At 56.7% G+C, this 22,335-nt stretch overlaps 1 protein-coding gene and 1 long non-coding RNA gene across 2 annotated transcripts in view; one reads left to right on the top strand and one right to left on the bottom strand.

Annotated features, from left to right (window-relative positions):
• The first annotated feature begins 9,137 nt into the window (after positions 1–9,137).
• On the top strand, positions 9,138–13,680 carry LOC128775502 (uncharacterized). The gene is made up of 3 exons (XR_008420208.1): positions 9,138–9,327; positions 11,462–11,530; positions 13,508–13,680. It is a non-coding gene; the product is annotated as an uncharacterized LOC128775502 (long non-coding RNA).
• A 1,764-nt stretch (positions 13,681–15,444) lies between these two features.
• The window catches only part of AP1M1 (adaptor related protein complex 1 subunit mu 1), a 29,564-nt gene continuing 22,673 nt past the window's right edge, over positions 15,445–22,335 (bottom strand). Inside the window, exons 10-12 of the mRNA XM_019416174.2 lie at positions 17,136–17,261; positions 16,496–16,571; positions 15,445–16,331 (exon numbers count right to left, since the gene is read on the bottom strand). Of these exons, the coding sequence (XP_019271719.1) occupies positions 16,309–16,331; positions 16,496–16,571; positions 17,136–17,261 (225 nt within the window). The 3' untranslated portion in view covers positions 15,445–16,308. The remainder of the gene's footprint in view (positions 16,332–16,495; positions 16,572–17,135; positions 17,262–22,335) is intronic.

Below are 22,335 nucleotides of genomic sequence, written 5' to 3'. Positions count from 1 at the left end.
AGGTCTTTGCACCTGCTATGACTGTCGCCTGGGATACCCTTCCCGCGTCCACCCGTGCCCCACACCGATCTGCGGATTGCCTCCTCGCCAACCGGTCCCAGCCTGTCGCCAAACTGCCTTCTTCCCTTCCCTTCTCTTTAGCCGTTTTACCCAAAAGTGACATATGGACATAAAAGTGCCTAACCCCACTGGTACAGCTTGATCAATTTTCACAGAACAACACAACCCTGTAACCACCACCTAGTTCAACAAACAGAACATTCCCAGCCTCACCCTCTCCCGACAAAGCTCCCTTTTGAATTGATGATTCGTGATTCCGTGAGGGGCCCTCCGCCTCTGACGTCGCGGCTCAATAAGCTGCTGGATTTATGGGTCGCATTAATAGAGGACGGACGCCAGAATGAGGGAGGTGATTTCCTTCCTCATTCTGGGCTGGTCAGAGCAGGCAGGAAGCTGCCCCTGCCAGTTTGAAAGGGGGTAGGCATGTGGCGGGGGGGTTCAGGGAAGACCATCAGCCACCGTGGTGCGCGCGTGTGTGCATGTGTGTGTGTGCACTTCTGAGTGATGCCCATGGAGAGGGGGTGTTTAATCTAGACAAGGACAGACCCAGGTCCCTGTCACCTGCTCCAGGTGGCTCCATGGCAGAGCAGGGTGGAGTGCGGGTCCACACTGAGGGAGCCACCAACTCTCATCAGCCGGTCTCTGGACTCCAGCGCAGGCTGCTTTGAACGGTAGTGAGCATCCTGTCAGGGGAGAGATGCAAGCCCAGTGCCCCCTTGGCCACAAGCTGAGCAGGAGCTCAGAGCCCAGGCTGACCAGGACAGGGTCGCTTTGCCTCCTGCTCCCCCACCAGACCCCCCATCAGGAAGGCAGGCATGGAGCACTTAGAGGGCATGGGGCCCGCACCGAGACCTTCCTGGGGGGCAGATGGAAACCCAGAACCGGACCGCGGCTTGCCCAGGTCCTCTGGCCAAAAGCAGCTTTCCAAGCGCAGGCCTGGCGCGGAGCTCGGGCTTTGGGTGGAGTTCAGGTCAGGTTATATCTGGCACGGCAGTTCCCTCTCGCCGGCTGCAGCTGCCCGGGGCGGGGACGGCTGGCCATGCTCCGCCACTCGCACTGGCTGCTGGCCCGCAGGTGCTGGGCCGGCCATTTACATAGCCACGCTTGGTCTCCCCCGCCTGGCTCGCTGGCCCGCCCCCCACCTCTCCCCAGGAAAAGGCTGAAGGTCTGAGAGCAGGAGCCGACTCTGAGCCCCACTGAGCTCTCTGAGTATTTTTATTTCACTTCTGCGTTTCACTTTTACTGTCCTGGGTGAAATGTGCGTGTCAGTCAGCCCCCCAGCCGTAGCAACTGGGCCCGGGATGGCCCCGTTCTGTGCCAGCCGGGGGTGGGGGTGGGAAGCAGCAGGTAGACCCGGGACTGGTTGGCCCGGGAGCTGCACTTGCCCCACCTGAGCCTCCTGGGAGGTGCCCGGGGTGCAGGAGGAGACCCTAGGCCTGCACCCTGGTGCGGCCCTGCCTCCGGCCTGCTGTGTGGCCGCAGGCAAGTCTCTTCCCCTCTCTGGGCCTCATTTCTCTCCTCTAAAATGAAGTTAGCTACAGCCACATTGTCATGTCTCTCTGATCTAGCGCTCTGCAGGGTCTGGATGGGTGCTTGTCCAGGGGCTTTTTTGGGCCGGAGAAAGTGAGGAGAGGCCTGGGGGCGGGGAGGGGCGGGACCGGCTGTACGTCCTTGAATTTGAGAAGCTTGCGCTTGTGTAAGGATCTCAGGGCGAGGCCAGCTTAAAATGCAGATCCTTGGGCCCTGCCAGGTCGGCGTGAGCAGGTGCCGAAGCAGGCCCAGAAGCGTCTGTGTGTCTTGGGACAGGACCCAGGGAAGGCGGTGAAGAGGGGAAACTGAGGCACGGAGAGGCGAAAGCGCTTGCCCAGGGTGGCTCGACAAGCAAGTGGCTGCAGCAGGATGGAACGGGGGGCTTTTAGGCCCAGGACGGTGGCATCTGTCCCGGCTGCTCTGGGCTCCAGGTGCCTGTGTCCCAGCAGCCGCACGAGTGACAGGGGCTGCCGAGGAACGTGAAGCCTCAGGCTTCCCCCCCCCGCCCCCGGGAACAGCCTGGAGCTGAGTCGGGGTTTATATAGTGGCTCCCAAAATATCTGGCTGCGGATAGGCCGAGGCCCGCGAGGGTGCGGCTGGCCAATGCCGTGGCTTCCTGTCCTGCCAAGATGTTTCCTGCCGATAGCTGGGCCCAGTGGCCTTATCTCTGACCCCAGGGCCACTGGGAGGACAGCCCCCCCAACACACACACAGGGGACAGGCTGTTCTGGCCCAAACAGGGGCTTCAGGGACCCAGGAGGAGGTCAGAGCAAGCAGCCCCTGGCAGGTGGTGAGTTACTCAGCCAAAACGCAAGCTTTGGGAAGGAGCACTGGACTTGGAGTCCAACTGCTCTGGAATTGAATCTGGGCCTAAAGGGCTGCGTGACCCTGGGGAGTGGGGCCCCTGTCAAAATTACTCTCATCCATCGAGTGGGGGTGGTGGTGTCTCCAGTTTCTTTTAACACTTCCCACCCTGGGCCCCCCAGCCTAGCCCCTCAAGGATCCCCGGGTCTGAAGAAGACAGAGCTCGGCCCAGTGCCCCCCAGCCTCGCCACATCAAGGCTCAGCTGGAGGGAACCGGGTGTCCATCTGGGTTGACTCCCTGGAGGAGGTGGGGGGGGGGCGTCACAGCTGGGGTTTAAAGGACGTGTAGGAGCGCACAGGACAGAACTCGTGGAAGGGACGGCCAGGCTGAGGGAACGGTGCAAATGAGCAGATGCTTGCAAAGGGCCACGCTCCCCGTTTCACAGAGACTGAGATTCAGAGAGGAAATGATGCTGCGTTTCTGAAACCCCACTCTTTCTGCTCAAGACCTGAGCTCCTCGGCGGGGAGGAACACGTCCCCTCTCAGGGGGGACCCTGGGACCTCAGGGATTGTTTAGATTTCAAAACTGACTTTATTGTGGCTTAAAGTGGCCCACGTTAATAACTCAACATGCTTAACTTGGTGTGTGACACATTTTCTTGCCCGTCTGTGTCCTGCTGATTCACTGCCCCCACACTGCTTTATAAACCGATTTGCCGAAATTAAACGGTACTCTCTTCATTCACACTGATCCACCTCTGTCCCATCAGCAACGCTGTGGTGCTGGAAAGGTCCCCGAGGTCCTGATGGCAGGGGCTGGGGGTCTGACCGGAGCCACAGGGAGGCGAGGGGCTTTGCCCAGGTGCCGGCTGGGGTCCGCGAGCGGGTCTCTGGCCCTGCCTCTGTCTTGCCGTGTGGCTTCAGGGAGGTTATCCATACCCTCGCTGCCTCCAGAGAGGCCAAGGCGCCCCAAGGTGCCAGCGCCCCAAGACCGTTCGCCCCAGAAGACCCAGCCCCCACTCGCTCACCCCATCCTTCCCTCACTGGCTCCGGTTTGGGGCTTTTGTGCACAACGCAGGAAGGGTCAGCGGGGAAAAGAGGTGAGGGGGACTTTGGTTTGGGTCTCCTCTTTAATGTTTTTCAAGAGACGTGAGCAAAATGTCGACCTTTGTTCCATAAATCAGCGCTGCCTCCGTGGGCCCGAGCCGCTTGGTCTCCTGGTTGGAGGACGCAAAAACGTGTGTCCGAGGGACTGAAATACACATACGTGAATATTCACAGCAGCCGAAACGTGGAAAGAGCCCAAGTGTCCACCGAATGGATACACAAAACGCGGTCCATCTGTACAATAGAATAGTACTCAGCCAGAAAAAAGGACAAAGCCCTGACACGGGCTACGGCGTGCGTGAACCTCGAAAACATCGTGGAGCTAAAAGAAAGCAGAGGCAAAAGGCCACAGAGAGCGTGGTCCCGTTTATATGAAACGTCCAGAAGAGGCAAATCCTTGGAGCAAGCCGACTGGTGGTGGCCGTGGGGCTGGGGTCGGGGGGGGGAGGGTGATGGGGAGTGACTGCCTAACGGGCACAGCGTTTCCTTTTAGGATGATGGAAATGTTCCAGAACTAGGTGTCAGTGGTGGCTGCACAACTTCGTGAAGGCACAAAATGCCGCTGCATTGTGTGCTTTAAAATGGCTCATTTCAGGGGGGGCCTGGGTGGCTCAGGTCACGATCTCGCCTTTGTGAGTTCCAGGCCCACGTCGGGCTCTCTGCTGTCAGCACAGAGCCCGCTTCGGACCCTCTGTCTCCCTCTCTCTGCCCTCCCCCGTTCGTGCTCTCTCTCTCTTTCAAAAATAAGCAGTAAAAATAAGACAGGGCGCCTGGGTGGCTCAGTTGGGGAAGCATCCGACTTCGGCTCAGGTCATGATCTCGTGGTTCATGAGTCTGAGCCCCACGCCGGGCTCTGCGCGGACAGCTCGGAGCCTGGAGCCTGCTTTGGATTCTGTATCTCCCTCTCTCTCTCTGCCCCTCCCCTGCTTGTACTCTCTCTCTCTCTCTCAAAAATAAAACCTTAAAAGAAAAGAAAAATGGTTCATTTCATGCCTGCTGGGGCTCCTCCTGCAACGTCCCCCCAGTCCCCTCACAGAGGCTTCCTGAGAGGCAAGGGCAGTGGTGAACCCATTTCCCAAATAATGGACTGAGGCTCAAATGCCCATGTCGCACTCAGGTCCGGCTGGTTCCAGCACCACTCGCTCCGTGCCCTCCCGGCCCCCTGCCCTGGGTCTGGAACCCGCGGCTCCTCCCTTCCCAAGCGGTGGTGCGGTGGGGACTGCCGTGTAACCACATGGCTACACACACACACACACACACACACACACACACCCTCACGTGGCCAGGCTCCTGCTGGGATGCATTGCCAGGTGCAACCTGTTTCTCTTGGAAGGGAGCAGAGTCAGGAGCGGCGCGGGGGCCGGGCTGTGCAGGAACTGCCAAGGGGCTGGGGTGTCCAGGGCTTTGACCTGGAGAGGGAGCTCCCCGGCTGTGGGTCTGGGGGGTGGGGGGTTGGGGGCGGCGCTGGTCCCACTCCCGGCCGAGTGACCCTGGGCCTGTCTTCTGCTCTCTGACCTCAGGTTTCTTCTGTGAAATGGGCTGTGAAATGGGCTGTGGCTCTGAGGCATGAATGAAACGACCGAGGGGCTCAGCAGAGGGGAACCCCACCTTCCAGACCGAGGTGGGGACGGAGAGGGCTGTTTGCATCGTCGATGGGAAACACTGGTTTTAAAGCACATAACCAACAGCAGGGCACTTCCTCAAAAATTAAAAATAGGATTGCAGCCGGTGGATGGGTGAACAAGATGTGGCACACACGTGCGATGGGACATGACGCAGCCTTCAAGAGGACGGGCGTTCTGACAGAGGGCGCCACGTGGAGGGATCCGGGGGCCGCGACCGGACAGATGCTGTGCGATGTCACGTGTTGGACGTCCCCGGAGTCGTCGGAGTCACAGAGACCGCTGATGGTGGGCGCCAGGGGCGGGGGAGGGGAATGGGGGGGGGAGGGGCTAGTGTTTAACAGGCACAGAGGTTCGGCTTGGGAGGATGAGCAGGTTCTAGAGATGGACGGTGGTGACGGCTGCACGACCACGTGCGTGCGCTTCGTGCCGCCGAACTGTGCGCTTAAAGATGGTGAATCGCATGTTGTGTGATTTGCCACAATTAGAAACAAACAAACCAACAAAAAGGCAAACAGCCTGATGATCCTTCCCTGTTGGAGCTGCCGTGGGCTCAGCTGTGCTAAAAGATTTCCCCCAAGCCCCTGGCAAGCTCCAGCTCGACCTGCAGGACCTACTACTACTGATGCCTCTTCCTCCAGGCAGCCCTCGCTGATCTCCCGGGTAGGTCCCAGCTCTACCGCTGTCCCCCGCACCACCCCCCGCCCCGCCACCCAGCCCTTCATCTGGCCAACCCCTGAGCCTCTGGAGCTGGAGTGTCCAGGAGCGAGCCTAGGCTGGGGTGAGGGGTTGGGGAGCGGGGAGCCCCGCTTCGAGGGTGGGAGAGTAGACAGCAGCAAGGGAAGGGACACTTAGGAGGCCAAGTGTCTCCTCAAGTGCCTTGCTCAAGAGGCACTGTTGACTCACCCGCCTGCACCTGCCGTGCGGCCCAAGGAGACCCCAGTGTGGGGACAGAGCGGGATATGCATTCAGGCCGCCAGGACCGGGTGGGGGCTGCAGGACCCAGAGGGCCACGTGACCGACAGCGACTCTTGAACCTGGCCCGGTCCCGAGTGGGGAGGAAGGGGCCCTGCGGGGAGAAGCGGGCGAGGCAGAAAAGATTGTCCTTTCAAAGGCCAGTTGTGAAAGCGAGCGTGTGTCTGTGCGTTGTGTTCGCGTCTCTGTTATGTTTGTGTCTGTGTGTCATGGGCCTGTGCCGTACGTGCGCGTGTTTCTGTCCCCTTGTGTCCACGTGCGTATGTGGCAATTTTGAGGAACTGAATCCCCTGGTCGGATGTGTTTGCCACCCAGAGGGTGTGGGAGGCTCCTCCCTGCCCTACAGCCCCACTGTCCCCAGGCCTTCTGGGCTCTCGGCCACACCCCAACCCTGACCTCTTCTCTCTCTCACCCTCCGCCCCGGGCCCCCCAACTTCCCTCCTGCCTGAGCTCTCCTCTCCCATCAGCTGCCAGGGGAAGATGTGGAAACCTAAAACCCTCTGTGGCTCCCACCGCTGGCTCCAGGTCTCTCTGTCCCCTGTCCCAAGTCGCCGGCTCCACGGGGAGTTCTCTGAAACATCTTCTAGCCCCGTGCCAGGGCCGGGGCCTCCTTGTCCCCACCCAGCCCCCCATGTGCCACGAGCACAGAGATATCTGTCCCCCACACCCCACTGCCTCCCAGAGGAGGGGTTTTTCTGGCTATTTGCCTCCTTGCATTGAGAACAAGGCCTGGTACAGAGCAGGTGCTCAATAAATAGCTGAATGAATGGGGGTGGGGGAGGGGCGGGAGAGGGCAGAGGAGCCGAACAGGGTGAGGCCTCTGCTGTGGGTCTGGGCCTGGTGGGGGGGACACATTCTGGGGAGTTGGTGAAACCCCATGAGCCGGGCACCTCATGGTCTAAGAAGCATCCCTTTGATGCGCTGGACTCAAGGGCAAGTGTCATCCATGGGGTGGGGACCGCCAGGGGCTGGGCTCATCCAGTGCAGTGGCTTAGGCTGGGTGAGGTGTGGGGGACGTGGGGGGGGGAGGTGAGAAGCAGGCGGTGGGTGCAGAGGTGAGACTTAGGAGGCGGAGCGAGCAGGAACATCACCACGGTCTTTCCTGGGATGCCGGAGGACCTCAAGACGACCTGGCTTCAGGATCCGTCTGAGCGGTGGAGACAGAACCGTTTTGGGGGGGGGGGGAAACACAGGGGGAGAAGGTAGCCCAGAAGCCAAGGGCGGAGGGGGCAGCTCAACAAAGGGGGTGTGGCCAGCACCCCACTGGATCCGCCCCCCCCACCCCGCCCCCCGGAGCCTGACTGTGGGTGGGCGGTCCAGACCGCAGTGGGGTTAGAACACGTGGGAACCACAGCACCCCCAGCCGGGCTGCAATGAAAACGTCCGGTAACACTAAGCGCTGGTGAGGATACGGAGCCCACGGAGTGCTCCCTCGCTGCCGTGGGAGGCAGAGTGGTCGAGCCACCCCGGAAGGCTGTTGGACCGTGTCTACTGAAGCCGAACCTAGATCTCCCCTCCCCTCGAACCCAGACATCCTACCCGCGGGTGTTTACCCACAAGAGAAGAAACACGCAGCCGCCACAAGACGCGCCAGGAGCAGTTTTTTCCTAATAGCTCTGGACTCCATCCCAGCGCGCGTGAGCCGGGGAACCAGGCCGACAAGCTGCATCGGCCACACCGCGGAATAGTATGCAGCAGGGAAGAGGGGAGGACGTGGGTGACCCTTAAGGGAGCCGAGCAGAGGTAGATCCCCGGGGTTCTGTTTGCCTGAATTCGAGAACGAGTAGATGAAGCAAGGGTGCCAGCGAGAGCCCCGTGGTTCCCTCTGCGCGGCCGCATGAGGGAGCCTGCGGGGCGGGCCGGGGGCAGGGGAGCCGTCGGAGGGGTGTTACGTGTGCACCTGAACACACAGAGGTAAACGTGCATCACGCTTCACACAAGATCTGCGTGTTTGGCACGTTTTGCCGCTTCGTTTTATCACGATCCAAAAGTGAATGTACACGGGGCGCCTGGGCGGCTCAGTGGGTTAAGGGTCGGACTTCGGCTCAGGTCATGATCTCCCGGTTCGTGAGTTCCAGCCCCGCATCGTCGGGCTCTGTGCTGACGGCTCGGAGCCTGGGGCCTGCTTCGGCTTCTGTGTCCCCCGCCTCTGTCTGCCCCGCCCCGCTCACGTTCTGTCTCTCTCTCTCAACAATAAATAAACATTAAAAAAATTAAAAAAGAAAGCGTGTGGTGATGTGGATGCGAAGCTGCGTGTAACCACTGCTCTGAGGTTTGGCCCCTCGGGGAGGCTGGGGGGCTGGGGTCACTGAGAGGAGGGGCCAGCGCTCACTCGGGGCGGGAGCAGGGGCTGATGGGAGAGGCGGGCTGGCGCAGAGGAAAGGGCTCATCCAAAAGAACTTGCCAGAAATTTCCAGGCACGGTATGCCCAGTTTGGCCAGGTGCCATGGCCTTGTAGCCTTATAACAACAACAACGACAACAAACAGTGAAATCCCTCAAAAAATGAAACGTGAATTACCGTATTTATGGCCAGCAATTCCCCTCCCCGCTATAGACCCCAAAGAACCGAAGGCGGGGACTCAGACAGATACTTGCCCCCCGTGTTCACAGCCACGCCAGTCGCAGTCGCCAAAAGGTGGAAGGAACCCAAGTGCCCCTCAGTGGATGAGCTCGTAACGCGGTAGCGCGTTAGTCATAACGAGGACTGAAACGCTGAAACGTGCCACAGTGAGGATGAACATTTTGCACAGCGAAAGGAGTGAGTCACAAAGACACAAACACCGTATAATTCCATTGACATGAGGTGTCCAGGAGAGGTAAATGGGCAGAGGCAGAAGGCAGATTGGCAGTCGCCAGGGGCCGGACGAGGGGGCAGGGAGCGACTGCTCACGGGGACAGGTTTCCTCTTGGGGTGATAGAACGTTCTGGAATTAGAGGGAGGTGGTGGTTGCATAATACTGTGAATGCCCTAAATGCCACAGATTTGCTCACTTGAAAATGGTTAACTATATGTCATGTGAACTTCACCTCAGTTGAAAAGTGATGACGATTTGGTGGCCCCGTGGTCTTCGCGCCTTCTGGAAGGATCGTGGCCCCTAGAGAGGGCAACTGAATAGTTCCCGCTTGGTTGACAACAACCTAAAACTTCCTTCTTCACGAGACTTTTTCTGCTAATGAAATGGCCTGCAGCAGCCCCAACACGGACGTGGAACCAGGCCCAGAGAGGGTAAGGGGCCTGCTCAAGGTCACACAGCAAGGGAAGCTGGTCTGTGGGGCTCAGTTTTGGCCTGGGAACCCTGGGAAAGCCTGCGTGAGACACAGACCCAGTTCCCTGTTTGTTGAATAAGGAGCTGGAAGGGGTGGGTGAGGGGCACCCCGTCTGCCCTCCTCCAAGGCCCCTATCCCCCACCCCCAGAGGGCAGCCAGCACAGGCTGGGTGGGCAGCACTGGGCATAGGGCACCTGCCTAGTCCTGGCCTGTCTTTGGGCCTCAGTTTCCCCTGTGTACAGTGGGGGCTGCAGGGCTGGGGCAGGCACTGGGCCACCTGCACCTCGGGTTCCCTGAGGTGGAGAGGGTCAGCTTGACCCCTGGCTGGCCCTGAGTTGATTCTTCTGGCCAGGACAGAACGGCCACTGAGGATCACAGGCACCACCCTGAGATCAGGGCCCCCAGTCACCTCCACCCCCATCTGCTGCTTCCCTAGCTTCTTCCACCGTGTCTGAGAAGGCACCACGGGGCCATCAGGGGGCATTCAGGACCTGTCACCTTTGTGACCTTTCCAAGCCTCAGTGTCCACATCTGTCACAGTCAGGCTGCAGTGAGGACCCCCAGGAGGAACAGCAGGGCTCCGGGGCACCCCTGTGTTCAGAGAGGGCCTGTCCTGCCCACCTTTCCAGGTGGCCCAAGTCCTGGGTTGATTTCTGACCTGTAGGCGCCCCCTTGTGGCGATGACTGGCAGAACCTGGGGTGCATCCACAGGTCCCCGTGCCAGCCCCACGCTGCCCCGGAGCCTGGGGACGCAGCAGTGACTAACCAGACAGGGAACCCTGCCCTTGAGGGCCTTGTAAGGCAGATGGGGGACACAGGAAAATGTGGAACAAGGGACAATTGCACTTAGGGACAAGCTGGAGTGGCAGCGGGAAGGTGACATTCGAGTTGAGCTGCGGCCAAGAGAAGGGTGCCCCAGGAGAGAGAGACTGCAGGTACAAAGGCTCCGAGGGGAGACAAGCTTGGGGCAAAGAGGCAGGGGTGGCAGGAGCGGAGGGAAGGAGGGTGGGAGTGGAAGCCGTGGAGTTTTACTCTTGAGGGCACTGGGGAGCCATGGTGGGATTTTGAGCAGGGGAGAAACAGGATCTGAACTGCAACCTTTATTAAGAGCGATCTTAGGCCACCACAAAAACACCGATGATACCCATGTATTGAACAAGTCTCCATGCATGTACCACTGACCGGAAGAAATAAGCCTGACAGATGCAGTTGAACCCGTGGTCTCTGGCTGTCCCTCTCCACCCCGCAGCGTACCGTGGCCAAGAATTTGGAGTTTGTCCTTCCTTCGTATGGTTTATACTTTATTACGTACTATGTTGGCCATAAACAATATGATTTGTGTGACTATAAAGTCTGTATAAGTAGTGGGACCACATCCTCCTGCGATCTGCTCATTTCATGAATATTGTTTGCATTTGTAAACTATTAATAGTTTTATTTTTTAAGCTCTGAAGAACTGAGGTGTAACATGCCCACATGAAGTGTGTAAAGTGCACACGTGTCAAATGTATGGCTCGGTGCATGTTACCTACACGCACACGAGCGTGTGCAGCACCCAGATCAAAATGTAGGACCTTCCCATCATTCCAGAAGTTTCCCTCCAGTCCACAGCCTCCTGCCTCTGGCCGTAGGTGTCGCTCATGCCCGTGCTCCCTTCCGTGGTGGCGTGGAGCTGGCTCTTGTGCCTTTTCATCGCTGCGTCCCATCCTGTTGAGTGGGGCAGCCACCGTTTGAGTTTCCAGTTTGGGGCTATCGTGAGTCAGGCCGCTGTGAACACTCCATTGGTGAACTTTTGTGGACTCACGGGCTCACTTGTCTTGGGCCACTTGCCCAGGGATGGAACCATGGGGTCGCAGGCTGGGCGAATGTTCAGCTCTGGGAGGGGGGCGGGGAAGCCACTGAGCCCAGCTGTGGGATGTGGCCGGTCAGCACACCCAGCCCTGGCCGTTCACTGAGTGAGCAGAATATCCGCCTGGATGGACACAGTTGCTCGGCCCTCCTTCCCCCGGCTCCATGTGGGTTGTGTCCCGCTGTTCGCTCTAACAGGGCAGCTGGTCGTGAGTGGGCGCCTTCTCGAACACGTCTCTGTCCAGGGGCCTGTGATGGAACTCGGGCCAGCGTGGCAGGACAGCAAGGACATTATGACTTTCACGAGCCCCTAAGTGAGTTTCAGCATCTCCCAGTTGCACCTGTGAAATCCGGGGGACTTTGGGGTCCCCGTTCCTGGCCCTTCCTGCTTGTCTGCAAAAGCCTCCTTTCTGATGCTTGGCGGGAAATGGGATCATTTGGAGTGGGGAAGCTTCTCCCTTTTACTTCTGAGCTCGTTTCCGTTAGGGATGTCGGCTGTGTCTTAACATTTCTTTCTTGGAACAAACGGATATGGTTTGGTGATGGGACAAGTTGCACGGGTTGCGCGGCCCTCTGTGGAAGCCATCCTTGTCCCTGGAGTAGACCCTGCCTAGTCACTGCATATGATGCTACCGCCCGCTGCTCTATCCTGGTTGCTGACATTTTGTCGAGTGCTTTTGCTTTGTGGTGCGTAAGTTTCGGCCCCGGTTTCTTTTCTCCCATCCTGAACTTGGTTTTGGCATTCAAGTGCTGGCTGCCTAAAAGAATGACGTGGGGGCTTTCCATCTTTTTTTGATTGTCTGGAATTGTTAACTGACATTAAAGTCATCTGATGTTTCATGCGTTAAATTTGGGGGGATTATAACATCATACTGTAAAGCACGTAAAACACAAACATGCGGTTTAACAAAATTATGGAGCAAACACCCACGTCACCACCGCCCGCTCAAGAAATGGAGTGTGGCCAGCGTCCCAGAGCCCCTGTGATTGCCTCTCTGTCCCCCGAGGTAGACCCACTTTGACTTCGTCTTCTCCTTCTCTAGATCTGCCCCTTGCGGTGGAAGGATCCCTGAAGAATATAGTTCAGCTGAGCTTGTTTCTGAACTTCATTCTAAAGCACTTACTCTGTAGGTGTTATTTTGTGTCTTTTTTTTTTTAGGTTTATTTTGAGAAAGACAGAGCATGAGCGGGGGGAGGGATGGAGAGGCCCCACACTATCAGCTCAGAGCCCAACGAGAGGCTGGATCCCATGATCATGACCTTAACCGACCCTATTTTGCGTCTTAATTACTCTTAATGAAGTAGCTCTTGATGCCCAAACAGGCCATCCTATTTTATTCTCTTTCAAGATTCCTTATTATTCTTGGCTCTTTGACCTTCCATGGAAATTTTACAACCCGCTTGTCAAGTTCCACACGCACCTGACTGGGATTTTGATTGTGAATGTATTTAACCTATAAATAGTTTTCAAGAGTCTATTGGTCTCCCAGTGCTGCTGTAACAAATTATCACAAACATAAAACAACACAGATTTATGAACAAGTCCTAGGGTCCAGAGCCTGAGATGGTCTCACCGGGCTAAATAAAGCCAAGGTGTCGGCAGGGCTGTGCTCCTGCTGGGGACTCCGTCGAGAATTCGTCCCACCCTCTCCCAGCTTCTGGAGCCTGCATCCAGCCCACATCCTTGGCTGATCCCAGCCCGCATCCCTGGCTGATGACCCTTCATCTACACACCGGGTCCCTCACACACCACCACTTTCTGCTTCTCCCTCTTCTGTCCCCTTCTTCCACTGTTAAGGACCGTTGTGATTACATTGGACCCACCAGGTCGTTCAGGGTAACCTCCCCATTATGGTCAGCTGATCAGCAACCTTAATCCCATCTGCGATCTGAATCCCCCTTGCCATGCAATTTAACAGATTTAGAAGTTCTGGGGGTTGGATTGTGCACATCCTGCGGGGGGGCCGGGGGGAGGGCATTTTCTGCCTACCAGAGGGAATATTGGCATCCTTGGTACTGAGACGTCCATTCAATGCCCATGGAGCACCTCTCTTTCCATTAGGCCTTCCCTGAACACCTCCATAAGGTTCCCCTAGGGGCCTTGTGTGTTTTTTGTTTCATTTAATCCCAGGCACTTCATTTTGGGTACTATTGTCAATAGTTTGTAGTTGGCTTAAGGGTTATTCTTTCTGATCATGAATGAATGCTTAATTTTATTAAACCCTTTGCCCATACCTGTTGAAGTGATCATATGTTTTCCTCCCTGACTTAAATAAATTTTTCTTAACTAGGCTCCACGCTGGGTGCTCCAATGCAGGGCTCGAACTCATCAACTCTGGGATCAAGACCCGAGCTGACATCAGAAGATGTGCCACCCAGGCGCCCCAACTCCCTTACTCTTTTTAAGGCAGTGGATCGGAGCAACGCGTTTTCCAGCATTAAATTTTGCATACCTAAGATTCAACCTTAGACACAAGGTTACATCCTTTTTATACGTCACCACTTCCCCTCCGATTTTTTGAGAACGTGCTTGCATGTGGGTGTACGTGTGTGCATGGGCAAGTGGGGGGGGGGGGGGGCAAAAGGAGAGGGAGAACCTCTAGCAGGCTCTGTGCTCAGCGTGGGTTATAGGGCTTGATCCGCAACCCTGGGATCATGACCGGAGCTGGTATGAAAAGTTGGATGCTTAACTGACTGAGCCACCCAGACGCCCCCCTCCCTCAATTTTATTTAGGATTTTCACATCTATGGTCACCAGTGAGGCTAGTCTAGAATTTTCCTGTTTCATATTGTTTTGAGGAAATGCTGGTCTCATAAAACGAGTCAAGAAATGTTTATTTTTCTTCTGAGTTTCTTAAATTCCCTTTTCTCTCCCCTTGAGTGTTTGGTAGGACTTTTCCAAGAATGCCATCTGGGTCCAGAGTTCTGACTAGTTCTGTTTCCTTGCTAGCTTATAGGACTATTCAGACTTTCCCCCTCTTTTTGAGTCAGTTTTTTACCCTCTAGGAACTTATCCAAGCTAGCTGACATTTTCAAGTGTGCTGGCACCAAGCTGCTCACAGCATCCTCCCCTCCATGGGATTTTTGTGTGGCTTAGACAGGAGAGCCCCTCCTCCAGGAGGCCGAAGCCCCTGCAGGCACATGGCCTGGGCAGCAGAAGGCGGCCTGCCTGCCTCAGGAGGCACCTCTCCTGCTCTAATCTCTCCATGTTTGAAAAGCTCTCTCTCCACGTTTGAAGTCTTTCGAGGGATAGCGAGTTGGGCCTTCTTTTCGTCTTGATCAAATTTCCCAGCAGCTTCTGAATTCCATTCATCTATTAAAATAACCAACTTGTGGTTCTGCTTTTTATCGAATGTTTGCTTTCTGTTCCCCTATTATTTCCTTCTTCCTGTGTTCTTAGGCTTATTTTCTTGTTCTTTTCCTGACTCAAGATGCATGCTTAGCCCAGCACTTGCCATCTTTCTCCTACATATACTATACCTAGTATTACACGGGCACACGCTCACAGTGGGAGGGCTTGCACATAACCTTGTCCCAAGCATTGCTGGGAAGAGGCCCCACTCTACCCTGCAGATGACCTGTGACCCCCAGGGGCTCGAGAGGCTGCGGCTTGGCCTCCGGTGAGGGCAGTGATGGAAAATGCTTTGGACCCAGGGTCTTCTGGAAGGAGGCCATCAGGGCTTGCTGCAGATGTGGGTGTGGGCAGCGAGGGGCAAGGCATCAAGGGCGCTTCTAAGGGCTCTGGCCTGAGCCCCAGGCAGCGTCCTTTACTCAACGCGGCTGGAAGGGCAGGATTCCATGGGGCTGATGCCCACCAGCCCTCGAAGGGGGAGCTGGGTGATCTGGGGGAGGGATAGGGGTGCACAGCCCTTGCAGGCAACAGGGGGTGAGCCGGGCAAGGCCCAGCAGGGCAGCAGGGGGAGATGCAGGTGCCTGCCGTGGAAGACAGGGCACTTCCTGCCCATGCGCCCACCACAATCCCCTCTGAGGGGCATCAGTTTTCAAACTCCAGCGCACATATGAACCACAGATGGAAACTGTTGAGAGGTCTCCTGGGCCTCGATCCCAGAGACTCTGCCTCAGCAGGTCGGTGGGGGGGTGGGGGTTGGGGGGGGGGTCTGTGAATGTGCATTTCTAGTGAGCTCAGAGAGGACCTCGATGTGAGTCCAGCACCTGCCCCTGGCACCCAGGAGTCCGCAGCACGCTGCACCTGAGGGAAGGCAGGCAGTGTGTTTAAGTGATGGAATTTAATGTAATCGTGACACGGACACAGACAGGGTGGTGGTGCGGTGGGTGACCCAGCACAGACGGGGATGGCCCGTGCCCCCCGCCCTATGGGGCCGGCGGTCCCCCGGGGGACAAACACTGATGTGGCTGGGTGATGGCCTTGCACGGCACGGCTCACCCTGGGAAGGCACCTCCGCTGAAGCCGGGGGTCTAGGCCGGGAGCCCCCGAGGAGCAGTCAGAAGCTGCAGCCACAGACCCGAGTGCCAGGTTCCGGCCGGACGTGGGAGCGCCACCCGGTACTGGCGCTGCTGAGGAGGGGGGCGAGCCCGCCCGCGCTAAGTGCTGCCCAAGAGCGCTTCAGGACAAGGGGCGGGGGGTGCACACAGTGAGGTTCACGTAAACAACGATGGACGAACAAGACAAACTCTGGGGACACTTATAAACCTACGACGTTCAGCAGAACGGCAATAAAACAGCGGCCCTGCCGGCCCGGCCACATGCCGCGTGCGGCCAGCAGTCTGGCGGGCATTTCCCAATCTTTCTGGCGCCTGGGAGCTAAACAGCACAGAAGGCTGCATTTGATCTCTGGAGGGAAAGATTTCATTTCCTTCCCCTCAAACTGACTCAGGGGGCAGAGCGACAAGACTTCTCGAAGATGAGCCTCTTCTGGGAGAAGGGACCTCAGGGACGAGAGTGGCAACGGCAGAGCAGGTGTGCCTGGAGGAGGTGGGGCCCGGGAGGAGCCCGGAGGAGCCGGGAGGGTGGCCGGCAGCCAAGGGGGCACCCCTCCTCCATCCCGCAGGCTCGGCAGGTGCTTCCTCCGGGTGCTTCCACCTGGAGCGCCAGCGCCAGCTGTGGGGCCCGTCACTGGGTCCGGAGCTGGTAATCTAGAAGCAGGGAAGGAGGCGTTGCTTTTCTGCTCCGCACCTGGAGGCGGGGCCGCCCCCCTCCCCCACCACAACCCCGGGGCTGCTCTGTGTGCACCACCTGGGGCACAGGGGGGCGGCCACCAGGGAGCCTGTCTGCACCGCCCGTGGCGGGCTGCACGCACCTCCGTTCTGAGTGATGTACCGGACCCACGGCAGAGCCTGGTAGCCGCTCTTCTCAATGATCTTCAGGTAGCGCACCTAGGGCACAGGCAGCGGGGCCTGAGTACGTGCGTGCTGCCCCCCGCCCCCACCCCGTCACTCCCTCGGGGCCAGGGAGGGGAGGGGAGGCTGTGAGGAGGAGCAGGCAAGCACAGGCAGAGGTGGGGGGGGGGGGGTCCGGAGCGTGTGGACACCGCGGGAGGGAGCAGTCACTGCCAGAAGGTGCAGGAGCGAGCCAGGCTGTGCCCTCTCCCACACGGCCCTCCGGCAGACTCCTGGAGAGGAGGCCCAGAGTTCACCTCCCCTCGCGGATTTGGAAAACAGGCCCTGTGGTGGCAGGCGCGTGAACACCGGAGGCTCCAACTCTAGTTCCGGGGGCGGAACGACTCTCTAATCTCGGGGCTGAAGTGCAGGGTGAGGTCTGTGCGGACAGGGGCGGGACCAGGCTGCCCGAGGAGGGCGGCAGAGCCGGGGCAGCACGTCGGCGCCCTGGGAAGGCAGACCAGCACCGTTGTCCACGCTGGCTGCAGCAACCCGAGCTGGGATGGAGGCCTGGGCCCGTCCACGTGTGCTCTGGGGCCCTGCGGCCCTGGCCGCGTGTACCTGGATGCCAGAGGTAGTGAAGTAGGGGATCTCAAACTTGACGCTGATCGGGGGCTTGCCCTCCTTGTCCTCCGCCTCCACGCTCGGAAGGCCAAAGTGGGCCCGCATCAGGTACTCCTTGCCACCCTGGGGGAGCAGACGAGGGAGAGACAGTCAGGCCAAGGCCCCGACCCAGCTCAGCCAACAGCTGCCCCTGCAGGGCGCCCAGCTGCTGGCCCGGCCACGGAGCCCCTTCCTGCGTGGCCGCCGTCTCCCAGAGTCTCGGCTCCTCAGACACACTTACACTTAGCCCAGGCCTCTCGGACCGTCCTGCCAGCTGAGCCGGCCCGATCGCAGGCATGCTGCAGAAAATCACCGAATTCTTAGGATCAAGAGAGTGGCACAGACTCTCAGGGAATGAAGACTAGTTGCTTCAAGGATGCCTAGACTTACAGGCCTCAGGCAGGGAAAGGAGGCACGAGGTGTGGACCACCTGCTGAGGCCAGAGCCCGAGGGAACAGCCCCACCTGCCCCATGTCTGGGCGGCACGTGGAAGCAGAGGGGGAAGGTCAAGGTGAGGCATGGTGAACACAGGGAGATGACAAAAGTGAAAGATGGAGGCTGGGGGCTGACTGATGGGTTGGACTCGGGTCCTGCTCCCAGAGGTGGCCCCTGAACGACAGGAAGCCCAGGCCCGGACGTGAGTGAGGCATCTCAGCCCGGCCATCCAAGCGCCCGGGGTGTCGTGCCTAGAGGAGTAGGGAGCAAAGAGAGTGCGGCCCTCATCGCGCCCAGGACACCAGGTGACCCCCGCGGCTCTGGCAGGAGCGGCTGCTGAGCGGGGCTGCTTCTGGCCGGAGCAGGCAGGGGCGGTCCTGGAGCTTCTCGGGCAGGGCAGAGCGGAGCGGAGCGGAGCCCCGGCTCCCGGCCTGCGGTCGTGCTCCCCTCATGCTCCCCTCCTTGGGGCGGAGCCAGCGGCCAGTGTGTTCACCACCGCCAGGGCCAGGGCCACAGCAGGGACTCTGCCTGAGCCAGTGACATGTGCTGAGTAAAGACTCTGGGACAATGAGGGGAGAATAATGCGGTCCCAGCCGCAGACAAAGCAGGCAGCCGAGGAACTAAAGCCGCTTCATCATCAGCCTGTATATGAAACAGTAACGGACCCCAAATCTGAGCCTTATAAAGACAAAAGGGGAAACGAAAGCACGAGGACAGGCCGAGGGGCAGCGGCGCGTCGGCTCGCCCGCCCCGTGTCCGTCACGCCGATGTCAGCGGGTGCGAGTCCCCCGAGAGCGAGAGAGACCTATAGGCCGGCTCACAGGCCAAAACACAACTCTGTGCCGCAAAAGCAGAGAAAGGCCACACCCGCAGGAAGACCCGGCGAAGGCGCACCAGCCAGAGGCAGACAAACGGCAGGGGAGAACGCAGGGCAGGAGTCACAGGTGCAAGGGAGGACAGGCCATGGTCCCAGAGGCCGCGGTCCCGCGGTCCACAGGGAAGACACCGCAGCTGCGAGTATCCAGGCCACCAACTCACGCGGCAGCAGCTTGTGAAGCGGGCGCCACACGAGGCGCAGAGGGAGCCGGAGGAAGGCCGAGCTGACGGGCAGACGCTACCTCGGCGTCACGCAGACCTCGTGGGCTCTCTCCCCGCCAGCAGAAGCCCTGCCTTCCTCCCAAGCGCACGCAGGGGATCTGCAAACTCTGACCTTCCATTCGCATACAACAAACACTTCAAGAAATCCCAGAAACGGAAACGACAAGAATAGCACTGTCTGGCCTCAGTGCTCCAAATCTGTAGTGAGGAGAAAAGAAAACAGAAGGCCCTTCCCCGAGGAAATTTAAAAAGAACAACCCACTCTGCTTGGGTACAGAATTTCCAGATGATCACATGAAATAGAACATGTCAGAATCTAAGCGCTATATGGCTAAGGCAGGGCTCGTAGGAATATTTACGGCTTAAATACTTGTGGCGATATAAATTTTAAAACAAAATCATCAAATGAAGCTATCCAACTTGAAAACTCAGAACAAGGATGGAGCCTGGGTGGCTCAGTTGCTTACGCATCTAACTTCGGCTCAGGTCATGATCTCACGGTTGGTGGGTTTGAGCCCCACGTCAGGCTCTGTGCTGACAGGTCAGAGCCTGGAGCCTGCTTCCGATTCTGTGCCTCCCTCTCTCTCTCTGCTCCTCCCTGCTCATGCTCTGTCTCTCTCTCTCTCTCTAGAAGTTAGTAAACATTAAAATTTTTTTTAAAAAAAGAAAGAAAACTTAGAACAAGGAAAGGATGAAGAAATTTAAACCGAAGACTTATAAAAGACTGGAAAATATTACAACAAAATTAAAAAGCAAATCTGGAAGAAAAAAAAAAAAAGAGAGAGAAGCCACCAGGTAGCTTTATCAAGGAAGACAGAAGGCCCAAATAGACAAAATAAAAAATAACAAGGTAGAAGTAACCATCATAATGGGAAAAGAAAAAGAAAAAGAAAAAGACAAAGACCACTTTCTCCAACTTGGCAGACAACTTAAAAACCTGCTTAGGTTGGCTGACTTTTTGAAGGGAAACAATTTACCCAAACAGCCTGTAACAGAAATGGAAACTCTGAATGGCCCAATTTCCACAGGAGAGAGAAAGTAGTCGAGATCTGGAAGGTCACACAGCCAGATTCTATCAACCTCAAGACCAGACGACATCCAGGCTCCTCAAACTGCCCTGCGGCATGGAAATGGGGCACGGGGTAATTACGAAACAGGCAGAACAGAGAGCGCCCCCAAAAAAGTCAGCCTCGGTTATGAACATCAGCGTGCAAAGGTTATGCACAGTGTTAACGCAGTTCAACGGTGCTTTAAAAAGGAAACAAGCCTCGATCAGGTGGAGCTTACCGGAATGCAGCCATGTTTCGAGATCCACCCGTTAACAGATCTGAACTGAGACACCAAAAGGGCACCTGGATGAATTTGTTACCCGTTTGTGCCGAAAACACAGGAAAGTAAGGGCTGGATCGAGTCCACGGCCCCACGTGGTGTCAGACTTGGGGGGACGACGCCCAGCGCCTCCAGCTGGGGCCAAGACCAGAGGTCACTCTCCACCTCCACTTACGGGCCCTGGAGACAGCAGCCACAGCAAGGAGACGCCAGAGCCATCAAATGCCCAACAACAGCAGAGAAGGGAAAACCGTATCTGGTTATAAATGATACGAAGGAGTATCTGAAGATGCACAGGAACTGAAAGAAAAACTACCATAAACCAAAAATACAGGAGGGAACTAGGGCGTAAAACTCCCATACAAACATCAGCCACCTGCTGGAAGACACAATGGAAGAGAAGACCCCACTCACCGACACACTGACTTAAAAATCATCCTCACAAGAGGGGCGCCTGGGTGGCTCAGTCGGTGAAGCATGTGACTTCAGCTCAGGTCATGATCTCACGGTTTGTGAGTTCGAGCCCCGCATCGGGCTCTGTACTGACAGCTCGGAGCCTGGAGCCTGCTTCGGGTTCTGTGTCTCCCTCTCTCTCTGCCCCTCCCCCTCTTGCGCTCTGTCTCTCTTAAAAATAAACAAACATAAAAAAAAAATTTTTTTTTTAAATCATCTTTATGAGAAATGTGCCCACTGGTCGTGAGCCCTGGAGGCTCCTGAGGGCAGGGGATGTTCTGTGGCCTTTATCTAGTTCCAGACACGTGGATGTTTCCCCCGAGGAAGTTCATTGACTCATTCACATTGCATTTGTGTACTTTTCTGCATGTTGTATTTCAACAAATGCACTTTTTTACACCTAGGGAAAGGCTATGTGAAGTATATAAGGTAAACATTCAAACATCCCCAAAAGCACAAAGGCGAGACTGACACAAAGGTCAGTCTCATAAAAGGACAAAGGACAAAGTCCTCATAAAGGACAAAGCCTCAGAGAGGTGTTCTGACTTTCGTATTTAGTACAAACAAACAGATTCCAAAATTCATTAAGGAAAACCAAACAAGCAAGAATCACCAGTGAACAGACAAGAGATGGATATGGGGGGTTGGGGGGGGAGGTGGGCCTGGCCTGATCAGATGTTAAAATATAGACTAAAGCCCTGAGTTAAAACGTGGCCTCTCTCCATGGACAGGTAGACACCAGGACATTCAGAAAGAGATCTTATGCCATATGAAAATTTGGTATTTGATACACATGGCATTTCAAAACCACTGGGGGAAGGTAAGATTTTTTAGTAAATGATGTTAGAAAACTGGACAAAACTGGACCTGTACCTCACCCCATTTACCAGACCCAGCTCTGAAAGGACCTAAAAGCCAAGGTTAACAAAAATGCCACTATACACGTTCTAGAAGCAAATATGGGTGAATTCCTTTATATCTGGGAAAGGTGAGGCCTTTCAAAGTATGACTTACAGTCCAGACACCATAAAAAGAAAGGGCTGAGAAATCTGACTACGTTAAACAACAGTCATAAAGCAAAGAAGCAATTTTGAAAAAGTCACACAGCGGCTTCATTTTCTTGGTTTTGGCGCAGGTCATGATCTCACGGTTCGTGGGACTGAGCCCCCCCGTGGGCTCCGTGCTGACTGCACAGCCTGCTTGGGATTCTCTCTCCCTCTCTGTGCCCCCCTCACTGTCTCTCACAAACTAAATAAATAAAAATTTTTTCAAAAAAGAAAACAGGTCACACAGCAAAAACCACCAGAAACAAAGCCAAAAGATAACATCAAACTAGGGAAAACCTCTTGCAACTCGTACCAAGGAAAATGCTTTGCTTAATCTTGCCCATATAAAAAGAGCTCTCGGAAACGAAGAAAATGACCAAACCTGACAGAAAAATGAAGGGGACAGCTGCCGTAATTTCCAGAGAAAGAAATGCAAATGGCCCCCAGACTTAAGGAAAGGAGTCTCGTCTTGTTCATGATGAGAAAACGGCAACGGGCCGTAATCGGCACAGCACGGGGGGGCACACCCCCCTTCCCGGCTCTCCGGCTGCCACTGCTGCAAACCCAGACTCAAGTGCTCAAAACCCTGACCACAAGCCAGGCATCTACGCCAGCACGAAGTGCTCTATTTTCCCGGAGCTGGTGCTGGAGTCCCGAAACCCACGCTGCTCAGGCCTCGAGGCAGTCTGTTCCCCTCAAGGGAAGCGGAGTTCTGACCCGGAGTGCCAGAAGGAGGGCAGGAGGGAGGCAGAGAGGCAGGGGTGCTGCCCTGATGCTGGAGACGGGCCGTTCGGACA

Source organism: Panthera pardus, unplaced genomic scaffold, assembly GCF_024362965.1.
Source record: "Panthera pardus isolate Hobbes unplaced genomic scaffold, ASM2436296v1 HiC_scaffold_8, whole genome shotgun sequence".
Classification (NCBI taxonomy): Eukaryota; Metazoa; Chordata; class Mammalia; order Carnivora; family Felidae; genus Panthera; species Panthera pardus.
Note: the sequence above shows the minus strand (reverse complement) of the source record. Positions and strands in the feature narration are given on the sequence as shown.